The 16,998-nt window shown below is 39.7% G+C and overlaps 1 protein-coding gene across 1 annotated transcript in view; it reads left to right on the forward strand.

Annotated features, from left to right (window-relative positions):
* The window catches only part of TES (testin LIM domain protein), a 46,806-nt gene extending 36,416 nt beyond the window's left edge, over positions 1–10,390 (forward strand). The window contains exons 5-7 of the mRNA XM_081101674.1: positions 271–486; positions 860–1,018; positions 9,158–10,390. Of these exons, the coding sequence (XP_080957800.1) occupies positions 271–486; positions 860–1,018; positions 9,158–9,346 (564 nt within the window). The 3' untranslated portion in view covers positions 9,347–10,390. The remainder of the gene's footprint in view (positions 1–270; positions 487–859; positions 1,019–9,157) is intronic.
* Positions 10,391–16,998: the final 6,608 nt, after the last annotated feature.

Here is a 16,998-nt window from a genome sequence, read left to right on the forward strand (position 1 = left end):
ATAAAGTTAGGTGAAAATTACTCTTAGCCTTTTTCCATAAGTGCTTTAATTCGGGAAACAATACTCTGTTACACACAGAGTGTAAGAATTAGGTTTGAACAGCCTTGAGAAAGTCAAGGATTGTTTCACCTTATTGTCTACATGAACAAACTCTAATTTCAGTAGAAATTATTTCTCTTAAAAGTGGTTTCTCTGAATTTTTACTAAAGCTGATGATGAGATATGCCAGTTGTATGATGACTAGATTGTTTTGGATGGATTCCCTTCCAGTCCTGCTACTGCTGCAAACTGAGCATGAAGGAAGGCGACCCAGCCGTCTATGCTGAAAGGGCTGGTTACGATAAACTGTGGCACCCAGCTTGTTTTGTGTGCAGCACCTGCCGTGAACTCCTGGTCGACATGATTTATTTCTGGAAGAACGGGAAGCTGTACTGTGGCAGACATTACTGCGACAGTGAGAAGCCCCGATGTGCTGGCTGTGATGAGGTAAGTTCTCTGGGCCACTTGCATGCAGGCTCATTTCTGTTTCCCCATATGGTCCCCTTGCCATCCTGAGGCTCCCCTTGGTGAGAAGGCAGCATAACTTAGCCACGCATCAGTTGCTTTATTTACGTCCAAAAAAGTTGAATGAAAAACTTTAATTTCAATCATTCTGTATGCTGTGTTCATTGTGTTGACTAAGGAAAGATTGTCCAGAAATGCAAAAAATTGATTTGGACTAAACTAACTAATGACCTAAGTTCAAGTTTTAGGTTATTTTCAGACAAGAAAGTAAGTTGATGTACTTGTTGTCTAAAGAGCCTAGCTTTGTTATTGTAGCAAAAATCCACGCTTCATCTTATTTTTATTCTCTTCCCAGCTGATCTTTAGCAATGAGTATACCCAGGCAGAAAACCAGAACTGGCATCTGAAACACTTCTGCTGCTTTGACTGTGACAACATCCTCGCTGGGGAAATCTACGTGATGGTCAGCGACAAGCCCGTGTGCAAGCCTTGCTACGTGAAGAACCACGCTGTGGTGAGGAGCATTCTGGGGATACTGCTGTATCACTTGACTTTATGCCTTTATTTAAGCCTCTTAGAAGTGAGAAACAGAAAGTACTACTTTCAAATACGAAACGTAATTCCTGCCTCGGGTGTTAAAATCCAGATAATGCAAAAGCAATATATGTGTTCACTGTTGGCCACCTCAAGATTTCTAGCTGTGCATCCTAAATGCTACTTGATAATCAAATCCCCATTTTAAAAAAAGTTTCTTAATGAGAATGAGATTAATTGATTCTGATCATGCAGATCGGATTCTATTTAAATTAAGAGTTCTAGGCGCTGTTCATATTCTTTAGATCTCTTTTAGGACTTATGGTTTCTGTTCGTGTTATTAGACCATCCACCAGAGCTTTGTTTTTGCTGTTTGGAGCCTGTACAGTGCCTTTTTTTAAATTTATTTAAAATATGTTTTTATGGGGTTTTTTTTTTTAGAGATAGAGGGAGAAGGATAGAGAGATAGAAACATCGATGAGAGGAAGACATCAGTTAGCTGCCTCCTGCACATCCCCTACTGGGGATTGAGCCTGAAACCCAGGCATGTACCCAGACCGGGAATAGAACCGGAGACCTCTTGGTTCATGGGTTGATGCTCAACCACTGAACCATACCAGCCGGTCATTGCCTCTTTTTTAAATGCTCATGGAATTAATTTAGTATAACAAAATTTGACCTGTAATTCTTGGTTTGAATTTGGTAAATCTAAATGATTTAATATGTACTATTGGGTTGCACTAAATAAATCTAAATGATTTATTTGCTCAGACCAAGCACTCAAGTATTTAATGTGAGAGTGTTTTTTGTTTGTTTTTTTCTTGGATCTACCCTACTTACACAGAGCTGCTATTGCATGATGGTCAAGAGATAATTTAGTAAATAAAAGGTTGACCACATATGGTAAATAAGCCAGGGGATATGAAAAGAATAGACATTTTTTTATATGCAGAAAAATACATCCTAGTTAAAGATTACCCTGAGCTATCAAGTAGAGGAGTCTCCTCACTAAGAAATAAAATGACATATTTATATAGTTCTAGGAGTGTGATACTATGAAAATAAGGTAACAAATTTTGGTGTCAGTGCCAATTTCCAACCCTTATCCATTGTCCTCAGATATAATTTTTTTTTTATCAACTTTGCCTCATCAACATATCTCAGAACCTCACATTTACAGCTACTCTACTTCAGACCTTTATTTTTTTGTTATTTGATTATTGCAGTGGCCTCAAATTTGGTTTCCCCACATTCACTCTTGATCTTATCCAAAGCCACCTTCCATAACGATGGAAGGGAATCTTTCAAAATGCAGATCTGTTCCTTAAGCATTTGCTTAATAGATGCGCCAGTCTCTTCTTGCCTATGTAGCTGCTTCCACTAGTTATCCAACCCAAATCATACATTTCCACAAACTACCAGCATTTTCTAGTTCATACACTGTTCTTTGTCTTCTGCTCACACTTATTCTTTGTCTGATATATCCTCCTATTCCTGTTTTACCGGACTATGCCAGCACTTTCCTCCAGACTCAGTTTAGGTTTAACATTTTTCAGAACACCTTTCCTAATTCCCTACACCAAGTCCCACCCCTTTCTCTCTGACTAGGCTGGCTACCCCTCCGTTCCCCTGGGTCCCTGTGTGTGCTTACGCACATGTGTGTGATTGTTAATGTAACTCATCTGTCTCCTCCACTAGACTATAAGTAGCTGGAACATAGAGCTTGCCTTTTCATTTTCATATCCTCATTTTCTGAACCTAGGAAACTTTTGAGTAATTGACTTCCGCTCTGAGATTTATCATTTGTTTTGAGGTCAACATGGACCCTCCTTATACCTGGGGAAAAGATGTTGAACCACCATGTGGCCTGATACATAATCTAGCCAAAAAGTCCTGTTTTTCTGAATAGAGTTGCAAGTTTCTCTACAGAAGAGGAATATCATAATGTGTATTTTATTGTAGGGTGAGTGACCTTGGTCTCCAGGACTATACTGCAAACTCCACAAGGGCAGGGATTTTTGTCTGCCCTGTTTTCTGTTCTATTTCCAACACTAGAACAATACAGTAGATAATAAATACTTGTTGAATGACGCTTTAAATAGATGAAGCTGCTTTAACTGTTACAAGCTTCTCTTCATTGCATTTTATCAATTCAGTGGAAGATTATAATCACAGATATGATTTTTTTAAAAGAGATACTCTCTAAATTATTTCACTTTATAATATGATATGATTTTAAAAGTTTTCTTTTATGTAAGATATACTATGGTCCTTTCCCTAATATCAAAATGAACATAGCACCACCTAAACAAATTCCAGCTGCTGGCAAAGAAAGTATGCAACATGCTAAATGATGTAAAATTTTGAAGAAGGTTATTCAGTTTAGGGGATTGATCTACTTAGATCCTTTAATTTTCTTTTTATATAAAAGGAGAGAGATACAACTTATGTTTAATCTAAAGACAAGAACTCAACTCAAAACAAGGCATTTCTGAGGGGAAAACCTAACCTAGAAGGAGGGTAATGGGAATGCACTGAGCTTGTCTCTGTCTCTGGAATTCCAATATCAAAGGGCCTTCCCAGAACTCACATCTACAACATCTCACAGGGCCCTGCTGCCAGAGCGCTCCTTACAGCAATTTCCATTCGCTAGTTCACATTGTGTACACGAATAAAATAAAAGAAGTAGGAGGGCTTGAAGGAAATAAGAGCTCTGAAATATTTGAGGTTTTTGAACACAGGAAGCACATCATCTCCCTGCTGGGTTGTGTAGTCCCCAAACCCTCAGTGAGGGCTGGGCTGCTTCCAGGTTTATGAAAAACCAGGGGTGAGTATGTTTCACCTAGGATTATGTGTCAGACCTTCGGATGAATGGCAATCAAGTTATTAATAAAACTAAATTTTATGAAAACATAAACCTTAAATTTAGTGTGTTCATTAGTTATGTTTTAACCTAAATAATTAATTTTATGTATAGTTTGAACAGTAGTTATCTCTCATAAATTAAAGATAATAGGGTTGTTTTAAAAGATTATAAAAAGATCCACAAATATAGGCTTAGATAAAGAAGATAGTTCATGGTCTAAAAGCAAGGGAATAAAAAATTGAGTGTGAAGTCCTTCTGTTTTACATAAATAAGTTTAAAAATATTGAAAAGTTAATATAAAATATAGAAAACTACAAAGGAGAACATTCAAAATGAATTATAAATCTATAAACGAATATATAAGAGCAATTGCTTGCATGGTGCCGCTAAAAATAGGAGGGCATTTGTAATTAAAACACTCATTTTTATTATACTCAGGAATTCTGTATTGATTATGCAAAGAGATTCTCTCCCTTGCTTCTCAGGGAAGACTGGGTAGACTGTGTGTGAATTAAACAGCTACAGTTTCTGTAATTAAAGGTCATGGAGCTGTAAAAATTATGGAAAGTATACTGCCAGCCTGAAATGGGTATTTGTAACAGGGTCTCACTTCACACCCTAACCAGTTTGCCTGCTGAGGAGCAGCCACGTTCTGAGGTCTAGTCAAGTAAGGAGGCTCAGGCTGGATGACCCTCCTCAAATCCACCCACCCCTCACGTTCCACGCTGCCCCCTCGTGGTCAGCACACGTCATAGCAAGCAGGTGAACTCCCAGTCTCCCTGTCGAACTCCTGAGGGGACACTTTGCATATTAGCCATATATACATATATATATAGATTATGACTTATGACAGAACAGAAGCCAATTAATTACAAGTTATGTTTTTATTGCAAACTAATTATTCTCAAACACTGTGTTTTTAATTAAGTCCTTAATTACTTTGAACATGATTTTCACTTACTACTATCTAGAAATTAGTGATGCCAATAATCTTGTGTAAGACTGATAAAATTAACACTTCAAATTCTAAAGGAGTGAAGAAAAGTCTTTTATTAAGACTTTTTTGGGGAGCAGTTTTAGATTTACAACAAAATTGAATGTAAGGTAAAAGACTTGCAATATACCCCTTATCCCTACATATGAATAGCCTTGTCCATTATCAATATCATTCACCAGAATAGTACATTTTTTACCAAGGATGAATCTACATTGACACTCATAATCACCCAAAGCTCATAGTTTACCTTAGGGTTCACTCTTGGTGTATTTTCTTTGGTTTTGGACAATGTATAGAATGGACAAATTATTTTCATATAAATAGCTATATACATAAAACTCTAATATGGAAATAGACCAAACAGCAGAACAACCAGTTGCTATGACGTGTGCTGACCACCGGGAGGTGCATATAGAACATGACAGGCATTCGCCACGGCGGGATGGTGGAGCAGGTAAGCGGGGGCACCAGACCAAGGCGGGTTGTTGGTCACTGTCATCGGGGCAAGCCTCTGGTGGTTACTGAAAATTCTTTGCTCCCGTGCTCTGCGGTCCCTCAGGCCCTCACACCCACTGCCGGCACTGGCCCCGCCCCCGCTCGCACCCGCTGCTAGCACTGGAGCCGCCGTTTGCACCTGCTGCTGGCACCTGGCACCAGCCCCTGGCGCTGGCCCCGATTGCTCAGCACCATCAGTGGGTGCAAGCGGCGGCTACTGGCCCCGATTTCCCCTCAGGGCTTCTCCCCTTCCCCTTGCTCCTGAGGAACGATCAGGGCCGGCAGCCGCCTCTCGCACCCACTGATGGTGCCACCCCACTTGCACCCACTGACAGCACCGGCCCCACTTGAATCCACTGCTGGTGCTGGCCCTAATCACTCCGCACAGCGAGTGTGAGCAGGGTTGGCACAGTCAGCGGGTGGGAGCAGCAGCGGCGGGAGCGAAGCTGCTTCAGACAGGGGACTGGAGGCTGCGGCAGGAGGGGCCATACAGGGGCACAGAGGATGGGCCGAGACCCACTCCTTTGCCCACCACAGCCTCGCAGACCACAGTTCCTTTCAAGGTGCACGAATTTGTGCACTGGGCCCCTAGTACATATATAATTTTATATTTATACTAGAGGCCCAGTGCACAAATTTGTGCACGGATGGGGTCAGGCTGGCCTGCCCCGATGGGAGCCCATCAGGCCGGACCAGCCCGGCGGGGAGAGTCCGCAGGCAGTTGACTGGCCAGCCCCTCCCTCCCCCCAAAGGGGATGTTGGTGGTTGATTGGGGCCCGGATCAGGCTGGTTGGCTGCTGCAGTGCACATCATAGCCACCAGTCATTCTGGTCACTCTGCCTTTCTGGTTGCTGGGCTTCTATATATATAGAAAATGTTTACATATTTATATAAAAGTATACATATTTATATATATATATACACTACTAGCCCGGTGCATGAAATTCATGCACATTAAAAGGGAATTAATTGCCCTAACCAGTTTGGTTCAGTGGATATAGCATTGGCCTGCAGACTCAAGGGTCCCAGGTTCGATTCCGGTCAAGGGCATGTACCTTGGTTGCGGTATTTCATAAAGAGTATTTTCTGTGCCCCAGTGGGGGATGTGCAGGAGGCAGCTGATCGATGTTTCTCATCAATGTTTCTAACTCTCTATCCCTCTCCCTTCCTCTCTGTAAAAAATCAACAAAATATATTTTTTTTTAAAAAAAGGGAATTTATTAGCGGAGATATTTTAATATTGCTATTTGCCCTTTCGCTATAATAGAAGTGTGAGAGATGAAAGGAAATTAGTAAAATGTATATGAAAATAATATATAAATTTATTAATAAATAAACATTAACAAAAGGATATAACAACAACAGAGGCATGGTATAAAAACGACAAAAACATGGTATGAAAACAACAAAAACATGATATAAAAACAAGAGTGATGCAAACAATGACTAATAAAGTGATTCAACTTATTCTAATATTTCCCTGTACACCACATTAAGAGTGAAAACACTTTCAGAGTGCTTGACTAATTTCCCTTGTGATGAAGTACTTAGAACTTTAACTGTAATGTCACATACTCTTCAAACTCGAGGGAAAGCAACATATAACTGACCATGTGCGAAAACGGGTTCAGGTAGGAATATGCCTACTCTGTCTAGAGTTTGTCCTTGTGATTTATTAATAGTCATCACAAATGCTGGCATCACGGGAAACCGCCGTCCAATCAATTTAAATGGGAGGCCAGTGTCAGATGGGGACAAATTAATTCTTGGAATCAGAAGAGCCTCTCCCTCTGAAGATCCTGTTAATACTTCAGCTTTGATAATATTAGGTCGTAATCTTTTGATAATAAATCTGGTACCATTACAAAGACCCCATTTACTATTGAGATTTCTCAATGGCATGATGATTGCACCCACTTTCAATTTTAATTTATGACACGGCATTCCCGAAGGAGTAATAATACTATTAAGAAATTCGATGGGAAAATTTTCCTTTTCAGCATCATCTGTGGAATCAAGGAATCATCACTCAAATATGTGTGAAAATTTCCATCGAGTATATCCAAATTTTCTTCATTTAATTTTTGAACATGCTCATTTTTTGAACAAAGAATTGTACCTTTAGATATATTTTTAATATTATCTATAGCAGTGGTTCTCAACCTTGGCTGCACATTAGAATCACCTGGGAATATTTTTAAAATCCTGATTCCTGGGCCTCATCCTCAGGAAATTGCTTTTTTGTTATGTGGTGGGGCCACAATATCAGTAACAAAGAAAGAGAATTAAAACTTTATTGTGGAGAGCCGCTACAGTGTTTTGGACAGGTTCAAGCCTTGGACTGATGAGAGGGCACAGTCCTCTCATTGCCATGTGCAAGTCCCAGCTTGGAGGGCAGGGCCCTCCCAGCACAATTATAGCCAACAGCTGTAGTTGTAAACTTGAACCTATGGTCCGAACACATGGCCCCACGTGCCTGAGTGATGTAGGCTTGATAGAGTTCAGGTGCATGTAGTTGAGTAGGATTGAAACCCAGGAGAATGCGGTAAGCATCTTGGTCACGCCCTTACTTTGCCTCATAGCATCTGCTATAAAATAAAGGCATGGTTCTGGGCATGGTTGCTGTCTCTCAGAGAAGCAGCGTCCCACCGAGACCCGGCTTTCATTCTCTTGTCTGTTTTCTAAGCCTTTCAGCCGCCCCCACTCAGGTTCACCCTTGGCTGTGCTGAGGTGGCCCACTTTATAAAGATATGCCTCCCCGCTCCGAGGGCGAGTTCCTGCCTCAAACCCTGCCCTTACAGGAAACAGCTCCGGGAAACAGCTCGGGGGAGGGCGCAGCCATTGCCAAGACAACCCCTTCAGGACTGACTTCCTTCCGCTTGGTTGCGGTTCTGGTCTGGTCGTGATGAACACCACCCAGGGTTTTTATATAAGTAGATATACACATACACACATCATTATTATTTTATAAAGACTATTTTCTGTGCCCTGCCTATTTATTTCTTTATCTCTCCCACCTCCCTGCCACACACTCCACTCCTGGCAACCACTCATCTTTTTATTGTATCCATAATTTTGCCTTTGCTAGAATGTCATAGTTGGAATTCATATACTATATAGCCTTTTTATATGAGCTTCTTTCCCTTTATAATTTGCATTTAATTTTCCTCCATGTCTCTTTATGACTTGATAGCTCATTTCTTTTTACCACTGAGTAATATTTCATTGTCTGGATATACCACCATTTATCCATTCACCTAATAAAGGAAATCTTGATTTCTTCTAAGTTTTGGCAATTATGAGTAAAGCAACATCCAGGCAAGGGATTTTGAGTAGACATAAATTATTAACTTCTTTGGGTAAATACCAAAGAACATGATTATTGGATTGTGTGATAAAAGTGTGTTTAGTTAAACTGCCAAATGGCCTTATTTTGCACTTCCACCAGCAATGACAGAGTTCCTGTTGCTCCACAGCCTTCCTAGAATTTGGTGTTGTAGGAAAAACCATAAACTTTTTTGTAATTACTAATGTGCAGTTATAATAGGATACCCTTGAACCAGATGCACTGCTTTGGAACTTGCCATCAAGACTTTCTGCCTTGAATACCATGGGGATATTTTGCAAGCATCAGATTACCTGTTTGGCCTTCATCTGTTATTTCTCACTGTGCTCAGCATATAAACCCCATTAACAGTTGTTGGCTAGAAAGATTACTTGAAAGGCCAATCTCAGCTCTTCTTTTTGTGTGTCATTAACAGGTATGCCAGGGATGCCACAATGCCATCGACCCCGAAGTGCAGCGGGTGACCTACAACAGTTTCAGCTGGCATGCCTCCACGGAGTGCTTTCTGTGCTCCTGCTGCAGCAAGTGCCTCATTGGGCAGAAGTTCATGCCGGTGGAAGGGATGGTTTTCTGCTCCGTGGAGTGCAAGAAGATGATGTCTTAAGAGGAGAGCACCACGCAATATTGAGCCACAGCTATCCAAAGTGGTCTGCGTTCCTACTGTAAATGCAATTTAGAAAAATAAATGGGAAAAAATGAAACTATAAAGGAAACCAGAAGATTTTAAGTATCTCTCTTTGCTGTTTTTCTCTCACCTTTTTTATCATCTCAACATTTAAAACCTACTTTGAGCATTTAATTTTAAAATTGTAAAGAATGTTATCTTTTTAGCTTTCTAGATGTAAAATCTTTGAGTTGGAAGGTTGGGTTTATATCTTTATATCTCTATTCCCCTTGTGCCAAACAGTATATCTGAAACAATTAAAAGGTAGTGTGCTGAATGGAGAGATGATCATTTCTTGTTCTATATTCTTGTTTCCCTCTAGTGTAAAATGAAAAATATTAAACTTTCCCTAATGCCAAAACTCTACATTTATTACCTCATCATATTCACTGAACTTTGTAGTGATGCACAGTGAATTCTTTTGACAGAGGAAATAGAAATGCAACATAGTATGGGGAGCTGTTATCATTTTAATGTCGATGCATTCACTATTTTCTAATTTAGACAGAGGTAACTTCATTGCATTTCTTATATAAAAATTTTTCCCTACCTCTTAGTAGTCTCTTTGTAAGCTGGTGACCTCCATATTTGGCCTTTAATATTTTATTGTCACATGTGGCATCCCACTTTTTACTTTAGATGATATTTGGCTTGGACTTAAAATCCATGCTGCATATTTATATATTATTTTTTCAATCCAAAGAACATATATACTTTTTATACCCAAGAAACTATAATTTGTACTGACTGCACTTACTCACCATGATTTGGATATATTTTTCCATGGTTTTTATTTTTTTCTAATGGATACTGTCCTGTAATGCTACTAAGCCTATGTATCGAAAGCCTTCTTCACCCATATACTTCATTCCATAGGTATCCCTAATGTTTATTTTTCCTTGTATACTTACATATACTATGCACTATGAAAAATAAATAAAATTAATGATATGTATGTTATTCAAAATAAAATTTCTTTTACTTTAATAATTGTACCTTTATTCATATTCTTTTTAAAATTTTTATTGTTAAAAGTATTATAAATGTTCCCATTTGTTCCCCTGTTGACCCCCTCCACCCTCTCCTGCCGCCTCCCCAGACCTCCCCCTCACTATTGTTTGACCATTGGCTATACATACAAGCATATAAGCATTTTGGTTAATCTCTTCCCAGCCCCTGCCCCTTCCCTCTGAAATACATCAGTCTGTTGCATGCTTCAATGTCTCTGGATCTATTTTGTTCATTAGTTTATTTTGTTCATTAGATTCCACATATAAGTGAGATCATGTGATACTTCTCTTTCTCTGATAGGCTTATTTCACTTACCATTATACTCTCCCAATCCTTTCATGCTGTCTCAAAGAGTAAGAGATCCTTTTTTTTTTTTAACTGCTGCATAGTATTCCACGGTGTAAATGTACCACAGCTTTTTATCCACTCATCTACTGATGGGAACTTGGGCTGTTTCCAGATCTTAGCTATTGTAAATAATACTGTGAACATAGGGATGTATATATTCTTTTTGATTGATATTTCTGGATTCTTAGGATACATTCCTAGAGGTGGGATCACTGGGTCAAATGGCAGTACCATTTTTAATTTTTTGAGGAAACTCCACACTTTTCCATAGTGGTTGTACCAGTGTGCATTCCCATCAGCAGTGCACTAGGGTTCCTTTTTCTCTACATCCTCATCAGCACTTTTTGTTAACATTGATGGTGGCTATTCTGGCAGGTGTGAGGTGGTACCTCATTGTGTTTTAACTTGCATCTCTCTGATAATTAGTGACATGGAGAATTTTTTCATGTTTCTTGGCCATTTGTATGTCCTCTTTGAAGAAGTGTCTATTTTGGTCCTCTGTCCGTTTTTTAATTGGGTTGTTTGGCTTCCTTTTGTTGAGTTGTATGAGTACTCTTAATTTTTTTTTTCTTCCTTACTTCTAATTCCTCTGCTTCATAGCTCCTGGTTTTAATTCCTTCCAATGTATTCTTGATGTCAGATATAATATTCTTCATTTCTATTTGGTTCTTATTCATAATATCTATATCTTTTTTCATACTGACGTAGCTTTCACTAAATTCCTTGTAGTTCCCACTAACTCCCTGGAAGTTCCCACTAAGTTTATTATAGTTCTCACTTAATTCCTTGAGCATCTTTCTAACCATTACTCTGAACTCTATGTCTGAAAACTTGCCTACCTCCATCTCATCTAGTTCCTTTTTGGGCAATTCCTCCTTTTCTTAAATTTTGGGGATGTTTTTCTCCCCATTTTAGTTGTCTCTTTGTGTTTGTATCTATGCGTTATATATGTATTTGTTATGACTCCCAGTCTTGTGGGTTGGGCTTTTGTAGTAAGTGTTCTGTAGGACCCAGTGTTTTCCTTGAACTACTGAGCTGTATGTGTGCCCCTTTGTGTGTTATTTGGGTTCTCATGTTGTGATTGGATCTAAATTGTTGTCCTATTTGTCAGAGAGCTGTCCTCTCAGGCTGGCTAACTGTGGGGCTCAGCCACAACCACACTGTGTGAACTATTGTACAGGTGATGACAGGGCAAAACAAAACAAAACCGACAGGAAATGAACTGGAACATACAAAATATCCCTATAACCATGATAAAAAACAACTGAAGAGAAAAGAGAATTAGGAAAGAGAAAAGAGAACACAAATACTAAGGCAATAAAAAGAAACTGAAAGGGATATTGCTAATAGTAAAAAAAAATAAAAAAATAAGTAAATAAAAAGGTTACTGGGCAGAAAAAAAGATTTCTGAAAGAAGGGAGAGCAAAATAAGAGTAGAGAGTAGGAAAATGAAAACAGTAAAGACAAGAAGAGAAAGAAAAATGTTATGCAAAGGTAAGAAGAGATGTAAAGCAGAAGAAGGTGGGAAAAAAAAAAGTAAGGAAGGAAGCCAATAAGAAATATGAAGTAAGAGAGAAAAGCAAAAACTTAATAATTATAATAATATCAAGGCAATAAAGCAGAAAATATTTAAAATAGAACAAAAATAGAAGCAAAATAAAACAATTATCTTTTTTTTAAAGAAAGCCAAGTGAAGTTTGTCTCGGCTACGCTCCCTGTTTTGTGTGCTGATTTCAGCCTCCTGAGCGGGGCCTTTGTGTCAGGGGCTGTCCAAGTTTGGCTCTTGGTGTCTATTTGTAGCTGGTCAGTTTGAGGCTCTCTGAGGGCCGCCTCCCTCTGTAGTTTCCTGGTCTTTCTCCAGTGTCTTTAGGGTGGAGGCAGGCTAACATAACTAGGGCTAGGGGGCCCATGACTTAGAGATTTCGCCATCAGGCACTCACTGAGGCGAGATTAATCTCTGCTTTGAAGCCAACTCTTCAGTCTGTACTATGTCCTCCGACCCTAGTTCCCCCTAAAATGGCCCGATGTAGGTTCTGTTTGGATATAGCCTACTGCCCTTTCACTTTCAGCTGTCCTGGGTTCAGTAGGATTGATCTCCGGTGAGCACATTGCTTTCCCAGCCCCCAGGAGGGGTGTTAAGCTTTTCCTCCTGGTCCCAAACAATAGTCCATGAGAGTCTTATTCTTGGGTTGTCCTCCTCTGAGCTGTTCTCCCTTTCCCCACCAAACGTTGCCCAGTGGTTGTATCTGGGGCTTCAGAGAGCTAATCCAGCCCTTTCCTATTGGGGAGGTGCTCCTAACCTACAGGAGAGGTAGAGGTACTCCACCCACCTTTCCCCGTAACCGCTGGCTGAACTCAGGGCGTTTGGGCCAGCCTCGCCAAATGCAGACAGAAAGCCTGGCGCTTGCTGGTCTTTCTCCCCAATATGTCTTCCCAGTGGATATCATGGGGTGCCATCAAAAACAAAAACAAAAAAAACCATAAAGAAACAAGCAGAAAACTGCTTTGCTAGGACTCATTGTCCTTGCACTCCCATCAAGGAAAAGGGATTACAAAGTCAGCCCCATGCAGGCTCTCCACACAGCTGATCTCGTAAAGCTGAGGCCGAAATTCCCAGCTCCGTTCGTGATTCCAGCTTTCTTCAGTGTGGGTCAACAAATCCCTGCTCTCTGCCCCACCAGCATAGCTCAGTGGTTGAGTGTCAACCCATGAATCAGGACACCATGGTTCGATTCGGTGGGGGCACATGCCCAGTGTGGGGCGTGCAGGAGGCAGCCGATCAATGATTCTCTCTCATCATTGATGTTTCTCTCTCTTCCTCTCTCTCCATCCCTGAAATCAGTAAAAATACATATATTTTTTAAATCCCTGCTTTGCCCTGCTGGCAGCTGAAGTTGCAGCTCAGACTCTCTCTGGAGGTGGGAGGACCCTCTTTCTCTTCTCCCTGCCACACAATTGAGATGCTTTATGGGGCTCTGTCCCATGCCTTTCAGGAAAGCAGAGGGTCCCTTTAGGTCACCGCTGGTTGCAACCCACAGGCTGCTTCCTATTCTGGAGCCACACACCCTGGTGAATCTCTCCGGCTCTTCTGCTGGCATTAGGCGTGTTCTTTCCCTGGGAAGGCACACACCATGCTTCCCAGGCAGACTGCTCCCCTGGGTTCCTCTGCCCAATGCTTCACGGGCTCTCCTTCCATCTCCATCACTCAGGGTTTGATATCCTTGCATTCTGATGCCAGTCCACACTCCCAAGGAAAGGGAGCTTTGCAGCCACTGTCAGGCCTCTCAGTTGAGCACCATCTCGGGAGGGGGGTCCCCTTTCTGCAACTCCCCCTTGCTTACCAGTCTTTTTAAAAATATATATATTTTACTGATTTTTTACAGAAAGGAAGGGAGAGGGATAGTTAGAAACATCAATGAGAGAGAAACATCGATCAGTTGCCTCCTGCACGCCCCCTACTGGGGATATGCCCGCAACTAAGGTACATGCCCTTGACCAGAATCAAACCTGGAACCCTTCAGTCCGCAGGTCATCGCTCTATCCACTGAGCCAAACCGGTTAGGGCTACCAGTCTTATCTTGTTTCTTCAGTGCTCCTTAGACAAAATATAGTCCAATCAGCTATACTTGCCTTGTTTTTTCAAGCAGGCTGTGCAGAATTTTAGCTGTAAATCCAGTCTGTGGAACAAGGGCACGCAGCCTCCTGTTAGAGTGCAGCCATCTTTGCTCCTTTTCATTGGAAAGCAAAAAAAAATCCTTCTGCAATTAAGCACTTATTACAGCAGGGGGAGCTGTCTCCAAGGATTAAAAACAACCCAAACAAAGACTGCTTCTGACAAAACAGAAACCAGAGTTTTCATTATAATAAAGGGATAAGTTTTATGAAACGTTAAAATAAATCAAGGCATTTAAGTTGTTAGTTTTCAAGTCCTGTGGGAGTTATTTTTCTTTTAGAAAAAAGGAAAAACTATCTTCTCTTGAGATAAATCTAACAAGGATTACTCTGATACTCATATTGCAACTCGATTTGGTTTTCTAAGAATTTTTTCATGGCAACCTATTGTGAAAAGGAAACAAATGTGGAATATTAGTAGATTTATTCTTCTTCAGATTAGCAAATCATGAATGTATTTTCCCTCAGTGTGAAGTATTTCTGTATAGTGGGAATAGCAGCATACTCTGGCAAAAACCCAGAATAATTTGATTTTTTTCAGTTTCTGTTTGTTTGACTGATCGTGCTTCTCCTTAAATTCACTCCCTCTCTTCCCCAAAACATGGCTAAATAGGAATAAATTGCAACAATTTTCTTACATACTAACATGGCCACTCTTCATATGTCTGCCTATCTAGCCTCCATTCTTTTGGGTCTGAGGTAGAAACAGGCTGGGTAGGAGTTGTAAAGGCCCAAGAAATTTGACCCAAACCACATTTCACTACCAAAGATGCTAACTGCATGCATATTAGGAATTTCCTAGAACAATAAACTACTTTGCCAGGGAGATACGGAATCACTACATTTGATTCTTTGTCCTGATTTATGTTTAGTTTGGCCTTATAAGAGAATGAACTCTCTATATGAAAGGTTTCAAAGTTTCCTGCCACTTTAAAGTGTTAATCAGGTAAAAAGGAATTGTTTCAGATACATTGTCCTTTGAACATTTCTCAAGAGAACAAGATAGTTAATAGATTAGTTAAATCCTCTTGCAGTGAGGAAAAGATAGGGAAGTAATAAAAGTTTTTATCTAAATTCATGCATTTTTTTCAAAATAGATAATGAATAATCTTTTGTTCTACTTATTTTCTATTGGTCAATAAATGGAAGTTTCTATCATCCAAATCCCATTTAAGTTTGAAGATATAGCTTATCCTTTTTGCATTCAATATTGCAGGCATTTAACAACCACATCTGTGCAGTTAGCAGTAGAGAGACCCTTACCCTGAAAGGGATTAGATTGGAAGGGAGAAAATAGCAAAATATGGACCATGATAAAGGTACCATAGAGAGTGAGAAAAGAGATGTGCTTTTCCCTTCTGCAGAAGCCACTATCTTGCTTTTAGAGAAGGTATAATGATGAATTCTGATTCTCTTTTCCCCTAATCAGCAGTGGGTACTTGAGAACAGAGGGGTTACATGAGAAAAAAGAGGAGAGAAATGTCTTTCCTTAGACCCAGGAAGTTCAAAAAAAGATTTTGACACATTATCAGTTGATGAAGTATATTAAGGTAATACATTTACTATCTTATTGGAACAGACCATCTTAGAATAATAAATCATGAACTCATTCACAGAATGTACACATATCCTATTCATCTCTAAGCAGAAGAAATTTTTCTTGTAACGCTTGGATTGCAGTTATAGTTTTGAGAAATCAGTGGATTGGGTGATTTAATTCCGTTAAGAAATACCAGTTGCTCAAGAGACTCTCTGGCCTTCATGTTTGTTGTATCATTGTTGTTTTTTTATTTTTTTGGAAATGGGGAGCTAAGACTTGTTTTTCTTTAATCAAGGATAGGCGAAACTTCTATGACTCTGAAGTCTTCAAGCATAGATTTCAAAATCTGACTTTGAAGTATTTCAACCCAATTTCATCAAAGGCAAAAGATGTATTATTGACTCACTCTTAAGGAATTTCCAACATGCAGTGTTTAAAGCTCACCCAACTTCACCATGGTTACGAAGTAGACACCACCACCCAAGATCTGTATTAAGCCTTTGTCTCAAGATCTGCCCTAGCAGATCTGAACTTGTCTTCTATGTGTTCACTTACTTTCTCAGAAAACTTATGACTCCTGTGCTGTCTCCGTTTAATAGCACTTTACCACAAATTCTTACTAGCTTCTCTCTGCCCTTCTTTGACCTCTCCTGGTTTAAGTGTTCCATGTCAACTGTCATCATTACACTGAATACTCTTGTATGTGAAAAGGGATCATTGTGTTGGGTACATGGGTGCATTTTTCATATATTTACCATTAGCTAAATTATATTTAGCTTAGCTAATTATTTTTTTCTCTTCATGGGAAACAATGACATAGTAGCTTCTATTTAATCTGATAATGTATTTTAAAATACTCAAAACAAGATATCATTAACTTTCATGCCTGTTTTGAATTGCATTTCATGCTCACATTTGTGAAGGCTACTATTGATTTTTATTCAATAATTTTCCCCAGGATATCTTTAAAAAATATATATCTTTTTATTGATTTTACAAGGGAAAGGAGAGGGAGAGAGAG

The sequence above is a fragment of the Myotis nattereri genome (genome assembly GCF_964212035.1).
Source record: "Myotis nattereri genome assembly, chromosome: 11".
Taxonomy (NCBI): domain Eukaryota; kingdom Metazoa; phylum Chordata; class Mammalia; order Chiroptera; family Vespertilionidae; genus Myotis; species Myotis nattereri.